The sequence below is a fragment of the Drosophila yakuba genome, chromosome 2L (assembly GCF_016746365.2).
Source record: "Drosophila yakuba strain Tai18E2 chromosome 2L, Prin_Dyak_Tai18E2_2.1, whole genome shotgun sequence".
Lineage (NCBI taxonomy): Eukaryota > Metazoa > Arthropoda > Insecta > Diptera > Drosophilidae > Drosophila > Drosophila yakuba.
Genome location: NC_052527.2, coordinates 10,959,247 through 10,978,843, shown reverse-complemented (window position 1 = coordinate 10,978,843; position 19,597 = coordinate 10,959,247). Strand labels below are relative to the sequence as shown.

Sequence of the window (19,597 nt, the reverse complement as noted above, 5' to 3'; positions counted from 1 at the left end):
GGACACCTTTTAAAACAGAAGTATTAAAATTAAACAAATTCCTTAAGTATCCTAAAATATGTATGAGACCTTCAGGCAATTTAGCGCACATCAGTTTCGAGAACAAAAGGAAATTCTTTAGGGTTTTATTTCTCGCTGCCCTGGACTTTCGCAACGAGCTTTTATCAGCGCTGAAAAAATCACGTGCGCATAAAACTTTCCAATCAACGATGCCAAATACAAAAGAGGTCCTTAACAAGCTGCTCGAAAGGGGGAAATGGGGAAAAGCAAGGCAAAAAGAGGGAAAACGCGGGAGACTCAGGTGCCTGCAATAAGTTTTAACCTCCTTTTGTCATAGTCCTTTTCCTTGGTGCCACTCGTATCTGCGCTGGCAAAGTTTCAACTTAAAATGGCAAATCCATACAATAAATATATAAAATGTTACTTCTTGTGTCACACCTGAACTAACCTCAAATAAATTTTCCACATGTGCTGGACAGAGACCCAAAAGTGGGCAAGTGCTGCACGTGGATGTGGTGGAGTAAAGGAATGGCAAACAAAACCTGGCGAGAAAGTACTACAACTTCGTGTGTATTTAGCACACAGGAATGCCTTGCACCCTTTTTCGAAAAAAGTTTCATCCACGCCCACAGATAAGACCCATTTCCAACGCCCCTTTGGGCGGCTTGAGTGCGTTCTGAGTGCCTTGGTTGGGGGCCTCGAAGGATCACCATGACCATCACCATCACCTTTTGCGATGCCAACTCCAGGCGAAAGCAACAATTTCCAATCACTTCCCTTGCAGCGACACCATTTTCTATATTTATACTTTACGACACAGGGGGGATGCCCAGTGGGCCATGGTAGAACTCGCTTCACCCTGAAATAAAATATCATTACCAGGAATACCCCGCTTGACGTACACACTCCGGTCTCGCAGGTTTAGGTAAATAGTTTAAAACATTTTTAATTTAAATTCATATTTCACCCATTTACTTTTTATCCTCGTTCCTTTTAATGTTCTTAATGTCACATTTATTACCCTTGACAAGCTGCATTTTTGAGCCACCCTATTCCAGAGTTACGGCATCCAAAAGTGGCTTGAACGCACGCTTAGTTTGTTTTTAAGAGAACTCTTATGTGCATACTACGCTCGTATGTGCTGTCTCTGGTAAACTTTAAGCCAAGATAGAGCAGTTACAGATAGGGCAGAACGCAGAAGTGTGTGCTCGAAAGTGTTGCAGGATGAAAAGTTCCTCTTTCTTATTGCTGCAGTTCCCCAGTTCTTGTTGCATTGATTCGATTTGTTGCGATTGCGTTTTTAGTCTTTTGCATGTGCGCTCCCAAAAAAGTTTGCAACACCCCCTCTTCACATGGGGACCAAGATAAAGCATAACAATTGCCATGCACAAAAACTTTTCCCTTACAAATGTTCTCGTTTCGATGAGGGGAGAGATCTCAAATCTATGGGAACACCAAAGGCGAAAGCGATTTATTGAAGCAGTTTAAAGTTGCTTCGCCTTTACTGGTCCCAGCTGCTTACAAAGTTGTTCCCTGATTAATTGCAACTCTCTCGCACCAAGGACCCCCATAAGAAATATCCAAAAATATCACTCATACGCCGGGTGTTGCACAATTTAGGTTAAATACCCGCTGACCGATCGTTAAATGGAGCCAACACGAACACTCATTAAAGAATTTAAGAGTCAGCTAAGAGTTCATAAAAAATCCACCAAACATGTGGTTACCTGTTGTATGTTAAAGCGAGTCAGTGATGTCGAAATTTGTCGTAAAATCAGCTCTTATTTTGTATAAGGTATTTTACACCTTTGGCAGTAATTACTCTAGTAATTTTTGAAGCTGTTATTAGTGGATAATCTAAGAAAGATTTAAAATAAATATCTATCTCTTTAAAGCATTCTTTTCGACTTCAAAATCTGTCTCGAAAACTGCTGTTTTTTCATTTGTATGCCGTTTTGGCCTGCCCAAATGGCTTAAAGCCGTTAAAACCCACATGCATGTACTCATTTCGCGGTTTTAACGACATTTTTATGGTGACCATTACGCTTGCAACTCTCCTCAGTCAGTCAGTAAATCAGTCAGCAGCCTCAGTTGGCAGAACATTTTTACGGCTCTGAATGGAGCACCGTGCACTACGTCATAGTAGTTCCTGCCACATTGGCAGCCCACTAAGCTGGAGTTTTTAAGCCAGTTGGAGTTGCTTGTAGTTGGACGACCTCTTGACCTGCTCTCGCCCAAACACACAATTGTTATTTATGCTAATTTCACCCCTCTACTTGAACAAGCATTTATTTAATGCTTGTTTGTGTAAGCATTCAGTGAAAAACATTCTTTCATTTCGCATTTTCCGCTGATGTATTTCCAGAACGCAAACTTTTCGTTGGCATGCTGAACAAAAAGTACACCGAGGCCGATGTGAGGCAGCTCTTCACGGGCCACGGAACCATCGAGGAGTGCACGGTGCTCCGGGATCAGGCTGGTCAGAGCAAGGGCTGCGCCTTCGTCACATTCGCCACCAAGCAGAACGCCATCGGAGCTATCAAGGTAAGCATCACAAATGATCCCGAACAAAGCGATTAAAATAGTGTTAGTTGATGGGAATTTACTTAAATGTATGGGTATCAATAGGAAATCCGCTAAATACGCTGTCTAAAATTGTTTCATACATAAATATGGTATTAACAATCTAACACTTGAACAATTTAACAATTTAAGTGTATCAGGTGGGTTGATAACTTATAACTGGTAGCATGCTATGCAGTTCTGTCCCTTGGCAATGAATAAATGATGACAGAAATGATGGGCAAATGGCGAAACGATCACCTTAAAGTCACTTTGCCTCTTTAAGCGCAGCATTGGCTTTTGGTGCTGTGGCTAGTGTGGGAAAAACTGTCGCAATGATTAATTGCAGCGGCGGCAAGAGTCGCGCATATAAAACACGTTTCTTCACGGCACACATACCAATTCAGAGTCGGTGACACCCACACACACACACACACACACATATGCAGGCACACTAGCATACTAGCACAGCTTCATTCCACAATGGCGGCGGCGGCAGCAGCAACAACAAAAACCGCATGCAACTGCAAACAGGAAGCTGGAACGCAAGCAAGACGCCGCCTCTGGCAGCGGAAGAAGTCAACGGTAATCCTGGCAACCAAGTAACCCCCATCCTGCTTTCACATTCCGCTCCTGCCACGCCCACTTATAAGCAAACACTCACACACACTAGCGCACACTCACACATACTCACACCAGCGCAATGGCAGAGACTAATGCAAGTTTTGTGCCGGAAACAGGCAAAATTACAAACTTCCGACAGCCAAACGCAAACACGTGCAGCGTTGCGGGGAGTGGGGAGTGGGGGGAAATGAGAGGGGCATAGAGAGAGCAGGACAGTCCGAGCATGCTGTCTCTGTCTCTGTCCTGTGTATATTGCACATAATTTGTCGCCTTTTGCAAGATGAATGTTGTTGCGGGCGGACTGCCATTATAAAGCCATACATGCACACTACAGCACACAGATACACCACCACACACACACCAACACGAACATGGGAGTGGGGTCTGCACAGGATACAACATGCCTCAAGGATATTTCCTATGCCTCTCGAATGTACTTGCCTCCAGAATACAACTTACTAATGCTTAACTGAATGGATTTAAGGAGTTTCTGAGTTTCTTAGTTCTTTCAATTGGCTTAAAGTGCTTACTACCTATGTTATTGGTCAGATAAATTTTGGCAGCATTTAGTAAGCAAAAAAGAATATCACTAATAAGCGCATATCCTTTCCCACGGTTACCACTGTACCTTTGCATGTGTGTGCGCCAGCGATTTTAATGCATTTGAAGTCAAATTACGGGATGCTAGGCACGCACACGCCAGCAATAAGCTGCGGCCAAGTGGTCCAAGGATATTGGGCAGGAAGGGGGACGAGGCAGGAGCCTGTCCAGGACCAAATGATTTGGATCGACGCAGTGCAGCAAGGGTTGCAAAGTCATTGCAGTCTATTGACGCCTGAAAGTATGCGGACTCATGAAATGCAATGCAAAAGCTGTGCGACTTGCCCATCAAAATACGCAGCCCCAAGCCAAAGACGCTCGAGCTGAAGCTGGTGGCAAAGTGCATTTAATATTAATGTGCCATGTTTATAGCCCAGCAATTTGTTCTCGGCTTCTGCTCCTCCATTAAGTCTCTTTTTTGCTTTACAAAAAAACCCAAATGAAAGCAAAAAATGCGAGCTGGAATGGGTGGGTGGTTAAATGATGATAGCATTTTTCAACGCATGCAGATTTTATTTTTCGCATTCGTCTCGCTAATTTGTCAAGTGCTTGACGCTGGGTTCTGGCCATGTTGGGAATGCGGTCGAGTCTCCAGTGCCCACTGTTGCCCAACGGGTCATTTAACCCGTTTTTTGCTGCTCCGGGGGAAGTGAGATGTTAGGCCAAGCTGTGAAAAATGACTGAGGATTAGTAGGTGACTTGGGAATGCTTCAAGTAAGAAATGTTTAAGAAATGGAGTGCTTTTAAGGAGCTAGGTTTGAACAAGAAAACAATTGTTGAAAAAAGAAAGAAACTTTTATATTAATCGTTTTCATAGGGAACAATGCCATTTATCGTTTAACCAATTTTTATGCCATACACTTGAAATGTAAAGCTTAAATACACAAAGTTAAATTTTAGTCAACATTTGTTTTACAATGCATTCTTTTCGACACGTTTCTAAGTTAGCCTCCGTGAGAATAAGAAAATCAACAATATTATCACCTTAATATTCTCAGTAGTCAATCGACTGGCAACAAAATGAAATCCTGAAACTGTCCTGGTAAAACATTTACTTCTCTCAGGTTTCGTTCATGCACAACCACAAGAACTTCTATGCAAGCACCACCCGCAAATTCGCGGCATTTAGAGTTCGAAAACAGTTTTGATAAGTTTTATGGCAGCGGCAAGTCGGCTTACAGCTTCAGAATAATGACGCGCACTTAAGCCGCCTCCGCATGTCCACCCGACCATCAAACCACCCACTCATCCACCCACTCATCCAACCACAGTGACCCACCATCGTACCCAGCCCCCAGATAGTTTAGGCCACACAGCCATTTGTCCGCTTAGGCGACTTAATTTACACCTTTCTGCTAAGCCCGAAAACAAACAAAATTGGACGGGAAGGGGATTGGGATTGCGCACGGGATTGGGGCCGAGAATCGGGGAGGCTGGCAACTCTGGGCGCGTCACGAAAACCAGGCCAAACATTTAGCGAAGGCATTTAGGCCGTGGTCTGATGAGGGGGTTTGGCAAGCCACTTTACTTATTTTCCGGTTTATGTAGACTTTATCATTGAAACTCAGCCGGAGCCATGGCGACCCGGGCCGAAACTTCCGCTCAATTGTGGCGGCGGTGGCAACTCTGGCCTGCATCCTTTCCTGCAACCCATTCGCCTGTATCGTGGCAGCCACCAGAAGTGCTCTTTAATTACATTGGCTATAATTCTTGCGGCTCTGGCGCGACTTTTATGGCCGGCGCATTGTTTTGCCCCACCCCGCTCTCCAGCCATCGCGACACTGCTGCTCTTGGCTACAAAGTAATTAGGGAAATTTCCGAGTTTTTAAACAGGTCGCCATGGCTGCACAGTTGAAGCAGAGTTTTCCACAGAGTGGGCTGGCTGGATTTTTCGGCCTGGAAGAGCGTGGGAAATATATTATTTAAAATTAAGAGACGGCATAAAATGTAACAGGCTTTAGTAAAAAACAAGCGTTGAAAGGAATTGTGATCATTTTCTATCACTTTAATCATATTTACTGAATCCAATTAAATTTATACATCTCTGCGGATAATATAATACATAATACACTACGATACTTGAGTTAGCGGTCAAAGATTGTATGCTAGCATTAAATCAGGCTTTAAAGTTTAGCACAATACAGAACACCAAATCACTAAACCGCTGCTATTTGCCGCCAACGCTGCGTATTAGTAATACAAATAAATAAACATTTCCTACCCGCCAGGTGTGCGAACGAAAAACCCTAAAATCTTAAATCAAACATTATAATTATATTTATGTTGTCCAGCTTTAAATAATATAGTTACACACAGAATTTGTTATAAATTATTATGACTATGGTTATCCTTTCAGGCCCTCCATCAAAGTCAGACCATGGATGGCTGTTCAGCTCCGCTGGTTGTAAAATTCGCGGACACGCAAAAGGAGAAAGACCAAAAGAAGATGCAACAGATTCACGCGTTCTGTGGCATCAATACGCCGAGCGGTGCGACAGCAGGTGCGGCCACGCCCACCATTAATGCTGCAACGGCTCTCATAGCCGCTCCGCCCTCGGCGGGACGTCCCAATCCGTCGATGGCGGCCGCACTGGCGGCAGTGCCTCAGGTTCAGCAGGCTGGCTCTGCAGCAACGGCACCAACCACCCTCGTTCCCCTGAACTCCACCAGCGCCCTCAGTGCGTCCTTGGCGCCCAATCTCCTCGCCACCAACGCCGCCCACCAGGGGGCGGCAGCAGCGGCCGCCTATTTGGGGGCGGATCCCGCTGCGGCGGCCCACCTTCAGCTGTACCAACAACTTCACGGATACGGACTCAGTCCGGCACACTATCTGCCAGGTGAGTGGATTCCGCGAAATAGGTTCCAGCCTAGGTTACTCCGTTAGGCCTCGTCCTTCTAGTCAACCCCCTAAGACTTCTCTCCCAACCCCCGAAACACCCTTGAAACTAGTCAAATTGAATCCGAATTGATCAGTTTTAGTCACAGCCACAGAATAAATCCAAAGCGTTGCATCTTCCTTTCTATAAACCTCGATCTCTATCCGTAACTATTCATTCAATCTGTCCTCGTTTCCTGCACACATCTGCTCGTTGTTCACTTCGTGTGTTCTACTCTTTGTTTATCCCTAATTTTTCCAATCGCGCACTTTATATGTGTTTTTTATTGCAACCCAACGGGTTCCACTACCTCCTTGTTTTCATTTCTTTGAAAGTTGTTTAATTGCAAATACAGCTAAAACGTTGTGAATTTTCAGCATCAAAATATTTCGAATGGCTTCTGCGATAAATTTGAATGAGCGGCCTGTTTATTAGTATATATATGTGTGATACTCTATGTGTGCGTAATAATATTGTGAAAAGCTTGCAAAAATATTAACCTTGTTCGTCGGCAATAGTGTTTCTATCCACACCGAATATAAAACTTGTTGTGTCATTTGCTTTTAAAGGTCACTAAACTTTATTAAATCCACTTCATTAGGTTTTTAGAATTTGCTATAATTAACTTAGAAGGAAGCAAAATATGTTTTCTTATTTAAGAATGTTTTTTATATATGTGAGTTATTTATAAAGAATATAAATCATTTGAACTGAATGTTAAAAATGTTAAGGTTACAAGATAAACGACATTCATAATCCCCAAGCTTAGTTCGCTCAAAAAGGTTAAAATCACTCCGTTGTTTCCCCCCAAATTTATTTATAAGATTTAAGCTAGGAAAAAAAGCAACGGGGAAGTGTAGCAGAAGGGAATTCAGCAACAACTGTCAAATAATTAATTTCAATTTAAGCAACAAAATTTGCATAAATGCAGCCGACAGAGACGGAAGGAAAAGTAAACCGGAAAAGTTGGGAGTAGGAACGAAAGGGATAGGCGGCCCAGCTCTTCAGCTGCCTGATGAATAAAACAAAAACATTGTAATAGGATTAAAAGGTGGACAACGACAATGACGAGATGACACGATGATGAGGATGATGGGCCCAGACGGGCTTCCAGATTTCCAGATTTCTGGCGTCCATGCAAACGTGTTGCATATGCAACGCCGCTTCATTAGAATGACCGACGTGCCACGCCCACCCCGCCCCCTGGCCAGTCTCGACGGCAACGTGGACATTTTGCGCATAACAAATCAAGCTCGAGAGCTTGAACAAACAGCAAAAGCCACCGGCGAGGGGAAAAAATGAAATAAAAGGGGAATCACAGACAACCAAATGTTGAGCGGCGCGTGATGTAATCGCACAAAGCGCAAAAAATCTGCCACTGAAATGGGGACTTTGAGGTGGATGGGATTCTCTAACAAAAATACAGTGTTTGTTTATGTACCAGATGACTCACTTTTTATATTCGAATACGTTACTCGAACGTTTTGGAGCTAAATCAATCTATTGCAGGAAATTTCCTGCTCATACTTACTTAAAGATATGTACTTTTTTTAAGCTAAAATTAAAAACTAATATATATTGTCGTGTTGGTTACAATATATATTGTCGTGTTGATTACAAGCTCATAATCTTATTGCTGCAATAGATTTGCTTCAAAGGGTAGATGGTAGACCGGAGAAGTCGAAAGCCATCCTATAGCTGACACATCCGTCAAAGAAACAGGATATGCGAAAGGGCATCGGACTGGGGAAAAGTGACAAAAGAAGGAGGAGGCGATGGCCACCGATGGACGGCAATAAACGTAGGTGGACAGGGGGGGGAAACTGCTGGGCAGTTAGGGGAACTTAGAGCGACGACGTATGCCACTTGAATAACAAATGACGTTTTTAAATGCCAGATCCAGGAGCTAGACGTTGGTCGAAGGGGTCACAAAGGACTCGACGACTCCGCACTGTGATGGCCAGCAAATGAAGGGAACGTGTCCTGTGCGCTCCTTCGTTCCTTTATTTTTTCTATATTTAAGTGCCGAATGAAACCGTTAAGTGGATGCGGCAGACTCGTAAACGTTTGCTGATTTGACCACTTTCGGGTAGCCAGAGATTGTAGAAAACATTATTTAATTGTGGCTTTTTCTAGCAGAGACCTATTATTTGTGGGATGGAAAGTCAAGAAAAATGCGTGGAAATTTTCAAATAAATGTCGAAGCACTTAGAACATAACCACAGCCTATTTTGGTCAGAAGTAAGTAAACAAAGCCATGTTTAAAGTTTTCAAGACTTACTTACTTACAAAGGAATACCGAAAAAAGCGTCTTCGCCTACGGTTTTTCCCTGCTTTTCTTTGCCCATTTTCCGACTTGCAATTTTTATAAGACTTTGCCAAAGGCCCCAAGGGCAAAAAGCACCATCAAAGGTGGCCGAAAAGAAGGGGCATCACATACATACATATATACATTCGTAGTGTTTGGTAAAAGAGACTGCCCCAATAGCCCGAGGTCTGGCAGGTAAACAAATGCAATTCCAATGTGGCAACAGCAACAACCTGAAGTTATCCGCAGGTGAGAACACTTAAAGTTTTATTATGCCCACAAAAGCGGGGTCTGCCCGAGGGGGCGTGGCACCCAGGAATGGGAAAACTATGCTCCAGCACACACCCACACACACACACACATAGAATATAGAACCATCTACTGGCAGCTCATTCAAAGCGAGGAAGCAATTTGAAAAATATTCCTTAAATATGCTAGACAATGCCCTGCTCCTTATGTGAATGTCTGTGCTCATCTGTATCCCTTGCACACATACCACACCTGCCTGCTCCCTCTATCCCCCTCTCTATCTCTCTCTCTCTCTCCTTTTTCTGTCTCTGTGTGTGTTTTTAGGATTCTTGTTTTGTGTAGAACAGCTTTCAATCTTTTGCCAGCGCCGCCAAGTATGCAATATAAAAGAATAACTGAAGCCGGAAATGGGAAATGGAGTATTTTTTCATTTCCTGTTTCCTTCCGCTAGCGTTCTTAGAATTTTAATTACTTTATGCAATTAATATACATAATTTTATTTTAGTTTATGTCTAACTGCATTCGATTGATCTGAATTTATGTCTTTGCATTTTTATGTTTAATTTTGATTACTTTTTATTTATACATACATACGTATTTTTTGCATCTTCGTTTTTCCAAATTGATTTCTTATTTTTGGTTTTCATTTTTTACAATTTACATTTAAAATTATTCAATTTTATTATTTGAACTCTCCTTTTATTTTCAACTATTTGTATTATTATTGCTGTTAAGTTTTTACTTTTTAATTTAAATTGTTTAGTTTTTATTACATTCCATGTTTCCCATTTTCATTTTGTTTTTGTTTCTCCCTCCCCTCTTTGTTTATTTTCATGTTTCGTTACTTTTTTAATTTTTATTTGTTTTGATTTGTATGTATTTACATGAATTCAAAAACACAAAAAACAAAACCAAAAAATTAAATCAAAATTAATTTTTTATAATTTTTTTGTATATGTAAATAATCCAATTGGGTGTGTGTTTTCTTCTATGTTTTTTATATATAAATATTCGTTGAACATTATTTGGTATGTCTATGATTGACTCTGTGGTCATGTACAAAAAAAAAATACAAAACAATCAATCAACTCAATCAACCAACTCAACCAAAACCTTAAACCATAAACCAACCAACTCAAACTGTACAAAACAAAACAAAAAAAATAACTATGGAAAATCAGGACTAAATTTCCACCACCCACCGGAAAACAGTGCCCACCACAGCCAGCACAGTCCCAGCATCGGCGCCGCATCAGCAGCATCTCTATCGGCTGCAGCAGCCACAGCAGCATCTAACCCACTTGGCGGCGCACCACCACCCACACCCACACCAACACCCACAAGTGCCGCCGGGCATGCTGCTGGCGCTGGACTGCTCGCCGCTCCATCCATGTCTATGCAGAATCTGGTAACCCTACTAGCCACGCCCTCCGCCCACCACCAGCTGTCCCTCCACCACAGCAGCAGCAGCGCCACCAGCGGCCACAACAACAGCAGCAGCGCCACCAGCGGCCTCCACAACCAGCGGCTGACCTTCGCGGCCGCCCCACCACCACCCATCGCTACCACCTACAACATGCCGCAGCTAATCGGTCACCCGGCCACGCCCACTCAGCAGGGGGGCGGGGGCCAATCGCTGACCTTCAATGCGCTGTGTAAGTAGATCACTTAAAAGGGCGTCTTTCGCATAGAAAAGTATGATTTATAGACAGTTTTGGTTATTAAATCGTATTGAAAATTTATGATTTCAACTTTATGAGAAGTTGTATTACATATTGATTTCATTTTCACCTAAGGTCACTAAATTTTGTAAATTATATTGTGAGACAACTTCGATAGTTTTAATAATAACAGAAAAGGGGTATACATATATTCAAATTCAGGATTTAAAGTAGTGTGAAAATATATATCAGTCGCTATGTATTGGTTTTGGGACAATCTGTTCTTTTCTTGTATTTGTATGTGTTTTGTACATCTTTTTGTGTTCTTCTGTTTGTTGTGTATCGTTATCGAAACAGAGTATTACCTCTGCCACTTAACCACACTAACTTAAAGCAGTATTATCCTAAGTAATATAACCCTTCTGCCAACAGCATGAGCCTACTACCTCGCCCCGCCAAGTCCTATCCCATTTTTATCTAAAGTACTAACTCTACACAAAACTCGTTTTAGTTGATGTTGAAGGTGATTACCTATAATTTTAAGAGGCTATAATATTATAGTCAATCCCTTGTCATTAAAGAGAAATGTTTTAGTTTCCACCAAAACAAACTCTGCCATATTTATATATGTACTTTTTCTTTTTTGATCAGTTGATTACAATTTTCGGCTAAATTTCTGTGTGAAAACTTCTAGTTCAAAATACTCGTTTTACTTTTTATGTTTCGTTTTGACCATCTCTGTCAATAAAACAAAATATTTTTTTACAAACAAAGCAAAGTTAAATTGATAAAACAGGAAAATGGTAGGAAACCAGCGCATCCCCGAAAAAAATCAAGTCCGTGTTACTGACAACAATGCATAAATGGTTTTTCATACAATACATTCTTGATTGCATTGAAAAAAAAGGGAAAAATTTAATAAAAAACACCAAAGCGGAAAATATGAAAACAATATGGAAAGGGAAGATTTGCGGAGGAGTACGCATAAAATTGACTTGTAGCAGGGATTCTTTATTAAATAACGACGTAGAAAGCTTTCAAAGAAATGTCAGAATTGCGTAGTTTGCGCATTTTATATGAAATACAAGTCGATCCGAATTTTTTAAAACCAAGTAGGTGTTATTATTCTAGTCAAATTCAAATGCAGGAGTCTACATACACTCGAATCCCAATTGGTAAGATATACAATAAGTTTGAGAGCATTTTTTAAATTGCCGACGGCAATTAGCCTTTCAATTAGCAACTTTTATGGGTTCATAAATTTGTTCTATTCCTCTGCACACCAAATGGCAAATAATGCAAAGCTCTCGTTTCCTACAAAAAATGCGATCACCAAATGCAATAAAATAAAATTAAAGCACAAAGGAAAGTAATAAATTTGTTGTAGATTATGCAAAAAAGAACAACAATTTTGGGCAATGCACAAAGCGAACTGCGGGGGCGCCTCAAAATTGTTGTTTTTTCATGGGCTGGCAGGCTCAATTAAAAAGCAGGCGCCACGCGGGGAAACCCGAACAACAAAGGCTAACAAATTTTTCCATGATATACAAACAAAAAGGGAAAATATAAAATAAAATTTAATAATGAAAGGAGGAGAACCACGAAAAGGGTACAAAAAACAGCATGAAATCCCTGAGCACAATGTGTGAAAAGGAACACTAAAAATAATCATAAATAAAGGAGCGAGATCTCATATGCGTTAAGTCAACCTGGTTTATTGTTCAGATATGGCTCTCGTGCATATTTGCATACATATTTCTCTGCGTGTATCTCTCCGTGTCCCACTGTATGTGTGTGTGTGTATGTGTATGTGTATGTTTTGTCCATGTCCCTCCTTGTAAGTGTTTGTTTGTGGAAAATATGTTCTGTGGGAAAACGAAATAACTGTTTACACACTTCTTTTCAGTTGTTCAAAGTAAATACTTGTAGCCAATCATTTTAATTGAATCGTCCAACATTTTAGGGCCTCCCAATGCCGCCGACCCCTACTCATCCTCCCTGAGCGGACTGACAAATGGAGCCGCCTACGGAGCCGCATCTCAACCTCTGACCCCCAGCGCCATTCAAGCGGCAGCTGCCGGCGTGGCTGGCAAGCAGATCGAGGGTAAGCTTCAATTAGAAGGGAAACAATTAATTTGTAAGGATAACTCTTTTTAAGAAGAAATTTATAAGACAGCACTTACGCAGGGCCATTCCAAAATAGTTCACGATGTTCAATGAACTTATCCATGTTTTTATCTTTCATTTGAATCATTTTAAATTTGTGTGCAGTGTAGATACCTATTTCTTACCTTGAAAAATATTATGAATGTTTAGAAAATTTCCGATTAATACTACATAAATGTCACTTTCTCCAACCAGGTCCCGATGGCAGCAATCTTTTCATTTATCACCTACCTCAGGAGTTCATTGACACAGATCTCGCGTCGACGTTTCTGCCCTTTGGCAATGTCCTTTCGGCCAAGGTGTTCATCGATAAGCAGACCAACCTGTCGAAGTGCTTCGGCTTTGTGTCCTACGATAATCCACACTCGGCCAACGCGGCCATCCAGGCGATGCATGGCTTTCAAATCGGCACCAAGCGGCTGAAGGTTCAACTTAAACGTTCCAAGGATGCGGCCAAGCCGTACTAGGCAGCTAAGAAATGGGCTAGAATGGCTTAATGGCTTCAATGGGCGTGGCCAAGAAGGCACCCAGCACACCAACAATTCACAAATAATGGAATGAAACTAGTTTAAATAATTGTGCCTTTTAAGCAACGTTCTGAAACCAAAGGACCAATTACAAAAATGTATCTGATAAGTGAACACAAAACTAGAGATAAATGGAAAGCTTACAAATAAAGCTCTCGAGTGCACAAAAACAAACCGCAAAAATTAACCCTACCAAAGAAGTAGCTTAAAAGTTGCATCCCTCTTGTAATCACATTTGCTGAAAACCATCAACATTTTCATTAAATCTACCTAACTATTCAACGTGGTCAGCAAACGAATCCTACAGAGTAAAATATAAATGCATAAAATACAGAAATTGTTAACTGCGTTGTGGCGCCAAAGTATTTTTCAAAGCCAAATAGTTAAGCAAACAGAAGAGGAAAACCAATAATGAAGAGAAAACGTAACTTTTGCACCAACCAAGCGATAAAACATAGAAAAATAATATCTAGATTAAATTTAAGGAAATAAATATTATAATAAAATGTAGCGGGGCGCTATCAAACAAAAAACATTCGAAATTCCGCTCGTAGTGAGAAACATTTAAGGGGATAGCTACACATATTTCAACTGAAGTACATTTTTAAAAAACTTTTTGAAACCCATGTGAAAAACTGAACAACTAACTAATTTATCCAGCTAAATGAAGCTGATAAAGTTTAAGCGAAACTTTTCACTTCTGGTTTAGCTTGTCATCCTTATTAAAAATAATAGTTTATTCTTTAATAGTTTAAAACTCTATATATAGACGATATCTTAATGCAAAACTAAATTTGGTCACATTTGTACTTAAATTGTTCTTAATGTTAGAGCGCAAAATTAATTAAATAAAATCAGACAAATAAAGAGTAAAATGTAATGTAGTCTATAATTAGCTTAACATTTTACTTAAAGGTATAGAAAACTTATAAAAAAGTCAAGCGGTTTCAAAGATTTACAAATAAAATATTATATATTTCAAAACATATGTAGCATCTTTTAATTTCAAAAAATTAATTATAGATTGGGTTCGTATGAAAAACTCACTGTAAGCCTGCTTTGTCCAACAAGACGTTACAGATTTTCAGTAAAAGTGAAGAATACAATCAATGCGGTCTAAAAATTGCAGGTATTTATCTTGAAAAGGAGGATTCGGTAAAGATTGTGGAGTCGGCTTAAAGAATTTTAGCCTGCTTCCTCCGAGAAAGACCGGTATGTGCAAGTTGAGAGAGATCTTATCACTTGTATGCTATTGTACATGCATTCTTTATGCGCCAACTGACAACTCAACTGGCGCTGATAGCAGCGGACCAGAAGGCCAGGATGTTTGAGTGGGTGGAGCAGCGGGTGGGGGTATCCAGCAACGGTTCCCATTGCCATAAATCAAAAGCATCCTGCGCTGGCTGGGAGTCCTTAAACTCCATGCCACTCCACTCCTTCGGCTGCTGCAATTCAAATGTTGGCGTTAACGCATGAAATATGCATATGCTAGGAGTCGCCGAATGTGCAGCTGTTGTCTGGATATTGTTTTTTTACGTGCTACCTGTGAGCGGAGTTGGATTAAACAAGAATGGCCAAAACAAACTGAAAGAAGAGGAACTTATGGTAAAATTCATTTTCCATTTATTTACGTTTTGGAATAAATATTGTGCTTAGTAAACTTCTGTACAACTCAACAATAATTGATCTCAATGCCACCGTTAAGAACATATCTAAACAAGAAAGGAAGCAAGCTCCTACAAGTCGAAGTTTAAGCGCATATATTATATATCACAAAAATTCTCTTTCTTTTTGGTTTTCCTTTATTAAAAAACACATTTGGTTGGAAAATCTTGGTGTACTACCCTGTTTCTTAACCAGATCCAAGTAAACATTCTTTAAACTTCGAAATACGTGCCTGTCATCGAGGTCAGCTCGCAGCATTATTCAGTCTGCCTCAGAGCGTGCAACTGAAACGAATATTTTTTTCATCGTGAAATTTTCAGAGCTAATACAAATTTCTATCGAAAATGGCCCAGCAAGGACAGGGCGGCAGGCCTCCAAGTGGTCCGCCAGGACCTCCTCCACCCCGTCCGCCAAAAACGCCTCCGGGCACCTCGCCACGTGGAACGCCAACAGCAGCCACGACCACGGGCGATGTGACTCCGGCTCGAGGACCTCCGCCAGCGCCCAAACGCGTATCGATAGGAGTGGGCTCCACACGTCCTGTCCCACCTGCAGCCACCGATCCTGCGGGCCCACCCCCTCCTGCTGGAAAACCGGTAAGAGACGCAGGTGCATCGACATCGCCTAGGTCAAGTCTTCGGGATCCTGGCCCATCGCCTTCTGAGAAACCATCGACATCGGCAAGGACATCTGTTCGGGACCCGGGTCCTTCGACATCTCCCTCTCGTCCTGTTAGCACAAAGGAATCTGGGCGCATTAGCATTCAGGAAGCTGGACCATCGACGTCTGCAAAGGTGGTTAAGCTAGCTGCATCCGATCCTAGATCTGCAAAGCCACCAGAAAAGGAAAAATTTAGCTTGTTTAAAAGGAAGAAGAAACCCGAGGGCCCAGATGCGTCCCGGCCACCAGCCCGTGAGCCCAGGATACCTTCGGTTACCGCGGCTTCAACCCTGCAGAATAGGGCCAAAACCAACCGCATTCTTTACACCACCGATGAGGAGGTACGCGAAGCTCTCGTGGAGTTCTCCGTGTTCATAATCTTTCTGATACTAACATCATTGGGTAAGTATAGACAACCTTCCAAGACCTATTTAATTTAGTTCAATTCTGATCCTTGCGTATCTCCCAAGTGGTGTTGTCCGTTCGGCATACGTATATGTTTTATTTCAACGACACGATGAAGAAACTATTCACGACTCGCGAAATGGTAGTGGCTCCTTCGGTCACGGTTGGATTTGAGAAACTTATCACCGTGCCGGATTGGTGGGACTATCTGAAATATAACTTTCTTGTGACACTCCACGGCGATTTGACGTTTATGGATGAAGATCAAGGGAATCACACGACACCTTCGCCAAAGCCACCAAAGAACGAAGAATCACCCGAAGGAGTCGCGCCAGAAGCGCCGGAAGCGCCGGAAGCCCCAGAAGCGCCTGAAGGCTCCCCAGAAGTGGGCAGATTGGTAGACGATTTAAAATACTATGGCAATCCGTACATGGACCTCAGGGGGCATGGCAGAGCTAAGCGACAGAGCAGCTTGGATGAGTCCAGCGAGGACTCCAGCAAGGATGCCAGCGAAGATGTATCTGACGAGTATTCAAAACTTGATCACGATAACATAAGCGCACATCATCTGGAGGTGAGTTAAGTCGCAACTATAAATTAGTTTAAATTTGATACTACGTGAATGGAATATACATTCTTTACAGGGGCGCGTCTTTCTGTATGAAAACCTCCTCTTGGGACCGCCACGTCTCCGGCAGATTCGAGTGCGAAAGGAAAGCTGCTACGTGAACGATGCCTTCATCCGGTACTTCAACACCTGCTATGCCGCGTATTCCGCCGGAGCAGAGGACCGAAAGGCGACGCATAAGGGTTCCCCGTTCCGGACGATGAACGACCTGGATTCCACGCCCATCTGGACGGTACTGGCCTTCTACCGCACCGGGGGATACACGGTCAACTTGGACTATGACAAAGATACGAACGTGAAGATCATAAACAATCTACAGGAAATTCACTGGCTGGATCGGGGCTCACGTCTCTGTTTGGTTGAGTTCAATTTGTTTAACGAAAATACGGACATCTTTCAGAGCGTTAAGTAAGTTTAAAGTGCTCTATTTTAGGTATATTTTACATCTTATTCTTGTAGGCTGATAGCGGAGATTCCGCCCACGGGTGGTGTTATACCACAAGCCCATCTGCAAACGGTGAAGAAGTACTCCTTCTTTACGGACCGCAGTATGCTCATGACAGTTATCTACATTTTCTGGTACATTATGGTTATATACTACACCATCTATGAAATCACTGAAATTCGCAAATCCGGAGTTAAAATTTACTTCTTTTCGATGCTAAACATCCTCGATTGCGGTATATTACTGGTAACGTTCTGTTCGATTTTTTGTTAGGCCATCAACATCCAGCCTTCTTAACATTTAAACATGTTACTTTTCAAGGGCTGCTACCTCGCTTTAGTGTACAACATTTGGCACAGTTTCAAAGTAATGTCCCTCACTGCCAGAGCTCATACAGATGTGACCTACCAAAGTCTGGACGTTCTATGTTTCTGGAATATTATTTATGTCGATATGATGGCCATTCTGGCCTTTCTTGTGTGGATTAAAATATTCAAGTTCATCAGTTTCAACAAGACACTGGTGCAGTTCACAACAACACTGAAAAGGGTTTGTTTCTCAAAAATAAGCCTAGTACTTTATTTCTGATGGGTAAATCTTCTTTTAGTGCTCCAAAGACTTGGCTGGCTTCAGCTTGATGTTTGGCATTGTGTTTCTTGCCTATGCCCAACTGGGTCTTCTTTTATTTGGCACTAAGCATCCAGACTTCCGTAACTTTATCACCTCCATTCTGACCATGATAAGGATGATCCTTGGCGACTTTCAGTACAACCTCATTGAGCAAGCGAATCGAGTACTGGGTCCCATTTATTTCCTCACCTACATCCTGCTTGTGTTCTTCATTTTGTTGGTTGGTTTGGCCATTTCAACTATAGGTTACCATAACTTAAAGACTTCTCCATACTTAGAACATGTTCCTGGCCATCATCATGGAGACCTACAACACGGTGAAGGGTGAAATCACCCAAGGTCGCAGTCACTTGGGATCCTATATCTACAAGAAACTATCGGGCACGCTCTACTGGATCACCCATTGTGGGCGGAAGAGACGCCCACAACCTCAAACGTCTATAACCGAAGACAAGGATGCGGAACATGATGTCGGCGCTGCGCAGGATGAACCGCAGGAAATGCGAAAGAACATGACCCCAGCCGAGTAATTGCGCTTCAATTAAACCCACTTCTAGCAAACTATTGAAACTTACTTTATTTTAGGCAACAGTACTTCCAGGATATTCCGCAAGGAGAAAACCAGGAGATGGTTCGGTAAGAATCTAAATACTTATTACCTGACCTTTCACCATCCAGTTTATAATTTAGCCTCAATAACCGTGTGGGCCTTCTAGAGGAAATTCTGGAGAAGTTGATTAACAACATGGATGATATTCTAAAGCGCATCGAAAAAGATCATCATAACAAGAAAAAATAGGAACATCTAATTTCCAAGCCGTTAAAACCTTTCTATATTCGTTATGTTGTTAAATTACATTTCATTTAATCTACCATTAAAACTTAACTGAGATTACAAACCTTTTTTAATCATGCACACGCACATTTTACCTGGCAAACAATCAAATACGCGAAAAATTAATTAACTTCAGCTCCAGCAACCGAAAACTAAAGCAAAACCGACAAAACCACAAGAACCAAGCGCTAATCTCTGCCAAATCCGTGACTGCTTTGTGCCCTTAACCCCTTGTTGCCCACGTTCCACCCGCACTTCGCACTCCATTCATTTTAACATTTGGCAACAAAAGCGTGATGAAATTAAAACAGTCGAGAAGGCGTCAAAGCACGATATATACCCTTAAATATACAAATGCAAACAAGATGAATTCTACAATTTAAAATTTATTAGAATTATTATTGGTGGATCAATTTGCTTATGAAACATGCTTTTCCCATGAGCAGTACTATTCAAATGTAATATATAAAAAAATATATATATGACTTAAATCATCATATATATTGATTTAAAATCCCCATCGCATTGTTTTCAGCGAACCAACGATACAGCCATATAGAGCTCATTTTATACAGACATAGCCCGGCATTGTTTCGCTTTTGTAAATAAAAATTGAAAAGTTGCAATCATTGCACCGGTCAAAGCAAATACAAGCAAAAATGAGGATGGGATGAAATGCCATTCAGCAGACAGGTGAAGAGAAGCACTTGAAAGAACCCAAAAGCCCGTCCTATCCAGACCTGTATGAAGAATCAC

General features: G+C 41.7%; 2 protein-coding genes across 10 annotated transcripts in view; both read left to right on the top strand.

The window, feature by feature from the left end:
* LOC6527376 (CUGBP Elav-like family member 1) overlaps positions 1–13,756 on the top strand; it is a 50,997-nt gene extending 37,241 nt beyond the window's left edge. For 6 of the 9 annotated variants that reach the window (XM_015198181.3, XM_039371305.2, XM_015198179.3 and 3 more), the window contains 5 exons: positions 2,366–2,544; positions 6,143–6,623; positions 10,401–10,874; positions 12,844–12,984; positions 13,242–13,756. In XM_015198181.3, coding sequence (XP_015053667.1) covers positions 2,366–2,544; positions 6,143–6,623; positions 10,401–10,874; positions 12,844–12,984; positions 13,242–13,513 — 1,547 coding nt within the window. In that variant the 3' untranslated portion in view covers positions 13,514–13,756. Of the gene's footprint in view, positions 1–2,365; positions 2,545–6,142; positions 6,624–10,400; positions 10,875–12,843; positions 12,985–13,241 lie in introns of those variants that run through there. The other 3 variants (XM_015198177.3, XM_015198178.2, XM_043206853.1) reach the window with 3 other exon arrangements.
* A 1,728-nt stretch (positions 13,757–15,484) lies between these two features.
* Positions 15,485–18,905, top strand: LOC6527377 (polycystin-2). Its single transcript, XM_002088433.3, has 9 exons — positions 15,485–16,300; positions 16,369–16,877; positions 16,948–17,339; positions 17,391–17,622; positions 17,698–17,925; positions 17,984–18,226; positions 18,285–18,532; positions 18,592–18,642; positions 18,697–18,905. Exons 1-9 carry the CDS (start codon positions 15,583–15,585, stop codon positions 18,803–18,805), a joined length of 2,730 nt encoding a protein of 909 aa, XP_002088469.1. The 5' UTR covers positions 15,485–15,582; the 3' UTR covers positions 18,806–18,905.
* Positions 18,906–19,597: the final 692 nt, after the last annotated feature.